Here is a 3,426-nt window from a genome sequence, read left to right on the forward strand (position 1 = left end):
AGGGAGGGAGAGAGAGAGAGAGAGAGAGAGAGAGAGCACTAGAGTTAGACAGCAAACAAATGTCCACCAGTTCCTCTCAACCAAAAGGTAAGCCTCAGTCATAGATGAATAGCATGAAAGAAGTGTTCTCAGTTTAGAACAGGAAGCTAACCAGTTTAGTTTACTTTCGATATCCTACTCACAAAAAAGGATTAGAGAACACTGGATGACATAAAGTACAGTGGGATCATTAGTTACAGAGGTAAGAAATTATATTTGGGGAAAGGGTATATATTGAGAAAACTCCTAGAAAGGTCTTTCCTAATTACCCTATAGGTGTTGTTGCCAGCCACAGATCTCAGCCACCTTTATTACAGATATCTCTTTTATGGTCTTTATAGTTCCTATTATCCAATCCCCCCACACACTTTTTTGGCGTGCTTACTATCTGTCACCCCATAGCATATAAACTACATGAGGGATCTTATCAGTCCTATTTAGATGTATCTATAGTGCCTGGCAAAATGCCAAGCATATCATGATGTTGATAAAATTTGCTGAATTAATGAAAAATGAGCCAACTTAATTATATTATATTCTCTCTGTATTCATTAATTGCACTTCCATTCCTTCAATTTTTTGATGTTTGCATATAAGCATAATGAAGAAAATCAATAGGAAGTCGACCAATGAGCAAGATGCACTCTGCGCCCCACAACCTTGCAGTCCAGGAGATCTTCAAAATATGTTGGATGGAGGAGAATATGCCCCTTTTGTGTCTCCTCCCATGTTAGAGAGCAATTTTATACAGGTAAATAAAACTTGGGCCCTAAATTCAGTTCCAGTAATCATAGCATTTAATTTTCTCAAAGACAATTGAAAAGGTTGGGAAGAAACTTGTCTTAAATGTAGTGAGGGAATATGTGATAACATTAAAGGGAACAGTTTTGGAACTTCAAAGAAACTGAAATAATAACAATGTTAAAGGATCATTAATTTCAAATGTTCCCAACAAACTCTTAGTAATTCTGTCCTGATGCTACCATAATTGTCATTCTAACATAATATTCCCAAAGTCACAGCAAGTGACTTTTAAAGCATACTGTCACAGGAAAACATTCAGATAACTTCTTTCTTAGACTTACAAGATATTTGAAAGAAAAACATCTGTAACAAACTAAGGATTATAATGAATCTTAGCTCAGATAGTGTCAGGGAGAAAACCTGACTTTTTCCTTAAAAAACGTGCCTATGTTGGGAATGCAACTGCTTGTCAGCACATCTGTAAGCTGCACAAACTCTCCTCTACACATTTGACATTAGAATATTCAGATAAATAAATGGAGAAAGGAGCTCAGTGGGTGGGCCATACTTCTAATTGAAAAGGTTGGGAAATGCCTCATCAATGCCTAACAGCCACACTGAATTCCAATTCCAACATATTCTAGCAGCTACTCAGCTGATTCCACAGAGGGGTGACAGGGAGGATAACAAACCCTTCTTCAAAGGTAAGGAGACTTCACCTTTCGTAAACATGTTTTGGGCACTGATTCCTAACTTAGCATGACCCCTCCAGCCCCAGTATAATATAGCAGGAAGTGAAGCCTCTAGAAACATTTGTTTTAGTAGCAAGTCATGATTTGATGCTCTTTGCCTTCTACATATTTGTTTCCTACCAATAATATTTTATTTTATTTTTTCACTTTTCTTCCTATGCCCTTTTCAAATTACCTTTGGAATATTTTCATTGCATGACACTTGACCTACACTGGGGAGATAGTTAACAGTCTATAGATCAGACACAGCCCCACATGATAATTTGGGAAAAAGTCATACTCCTCAGGGCTAGAGTTGTATTGTAGCTCAGTTACAGAGCACTTGCCTTGCAAGTGTGAAGCACTGGGTTCGATCCAACACCACATAAAAACAAAGGCATTGAGTCCATACACAACTAAAAAAACTATTTAAAAAAAAAAAGTCATACCCTTCAAGGTACACCACAACCTCTCCTGGTCAGTATGTCCTTGGTAGCAAGCTACTCAGATTCCTGACTCAATGGGTTCAAATGAAAAAAAAAAAAAAAAACCAAACCAAACAAAAACAATAATCTCAAATAGAGTGAAGAGCCCAGGGTGCTGGGTTCTCTTTTTGCTCTCTAACAAGACACTTGCAGTGACAGCTGCCAGGAACACAAGAGAAACATCTCATCCTGCTGTGTTCTTGTGAGGGTTGAGAAACCTTCCCAGAGCCACCAGGAGGCCCCCACCTGCTTCTCACTGGCCAGGCCTTCTCCACATGCCCCTGTTGAAATTAGTCACAGGCAAGCAGGAGGGGTCCCAAGTCAGTTTTAGGTTAATTGGGATTTAACCTCAGAACTGAGTCACCATCTCTGAAGAGTGGATAATGAACAAATCCAGGATTCTGTTCATCAGAGGCACAGCTTTGGGTAGGCTGTGAGGAGTATGGATCACAACTTCTTTTGGAATATATTTGTTTATAAGTGGTTTATTTTTTAATTGAACTAGTTCTCATACAACTGAGAAACCAGTGTAGCTCTTCTGTGGTTTCCTTCACATTTCTGTCAACCCCTTTAACAGTCTCTTCTTTTGCCAACTAACAGAGATGTTATTGCCCAAGATTACTGGACTTTGGGGTTTCTACATATACTGTTCCTATTCCCAGAAACTTCTTCCCTCCACCAGTCAGTTTACCTCTCACATTCTTCAGGTCTCAGCTAGGAGTCCCCTCCTCAAAGTATATTTCCATGACCCCATATCCAATGGTGGGCTGGAGTTGGGCCTATTGGCAAGTGTTCAGGAAGTTTACAAGTTGGTCTTTAAGTCCTGCCATTATTATCATTATTTTATTATTTGTTTATTAACAGAAACAAGGTATTGCTGTGTTGTCCAAGCTGGCAATAAACTTCTAGGCTCAAGAGATCCTTATGCCTCAATTTCCTGAGTAGTTGAAATTACAAATATATGCACCATGCCTGGCTTAATCCAGCCATCATTAAAAATTAAGTTATATTACTAGGGATATAGCTCAGTGGGATATAGCATGTATGAAGCCTGGAATTTAATCCCTGGTACTGCAAAATAATAATAATAGTAATAATTATAATAACATATATAAATTTACATCCAAACCAATGACAATAAATAGCCAAAACTCACAATTCCTACTTTTTACTACATTTTACTATTATCTATGTTCTTTTTTTTTCTTTTTTTTTATTGTTGGTTGTTCAAAACATTACATGTTTCTTGATATATCATATTTCACACTTTGATTCAAGTGGGTTATGAACTCCCATTTTTACCCCATATACAGATTGCAGAATCACATCAGTTACACATCCATTGATTTACATATTGCCATACTAGTGTCTGTTGTGTTCTGCTGCCTTTCCTATCCTCTACTATCCCCCCTCCCCTCCCCTCCCCT

General features: G+C 38.1%; 1 protein-coding gene across 1 annotated transcript in view; it reads left to right on the top strand.

Annotated features, from left to right (window-relative positions):
• The window catches only part of Garin2 (golgi associated RAB2 interactor family member 2), a 25,423-nt gene that overhangs the window by 10,741 nt on the left and 11,256 nt on the right, over nucleotides 1-3,426 (top strand). Inside the window, exon 4 of the mRNA XM_048798432.1 lies at nucleotides 637-790. Within this exon, the coding sequence (XP_048654389.1) occupies nucleotides 637-790 (154 nt within the window). The remainder of the gene's footprint in view (nucleotides 1-636; nucleotides 791-3,426) is intronic.

This window comes from Marmota marmota, unplaced genomic scaffold, assembly GCF_001458135.2.
Source record: "Marmota marmota marmota unplaced genomic scaffold, marMar, whole genome shotgun sequence".
In the NCBI taxonomy this organism is placed as follows: Eukaryota; Metazoa; Chordata; class Mammalia; order Rodentia; family Sciuridae; genus Marmota; species Marmota marmota.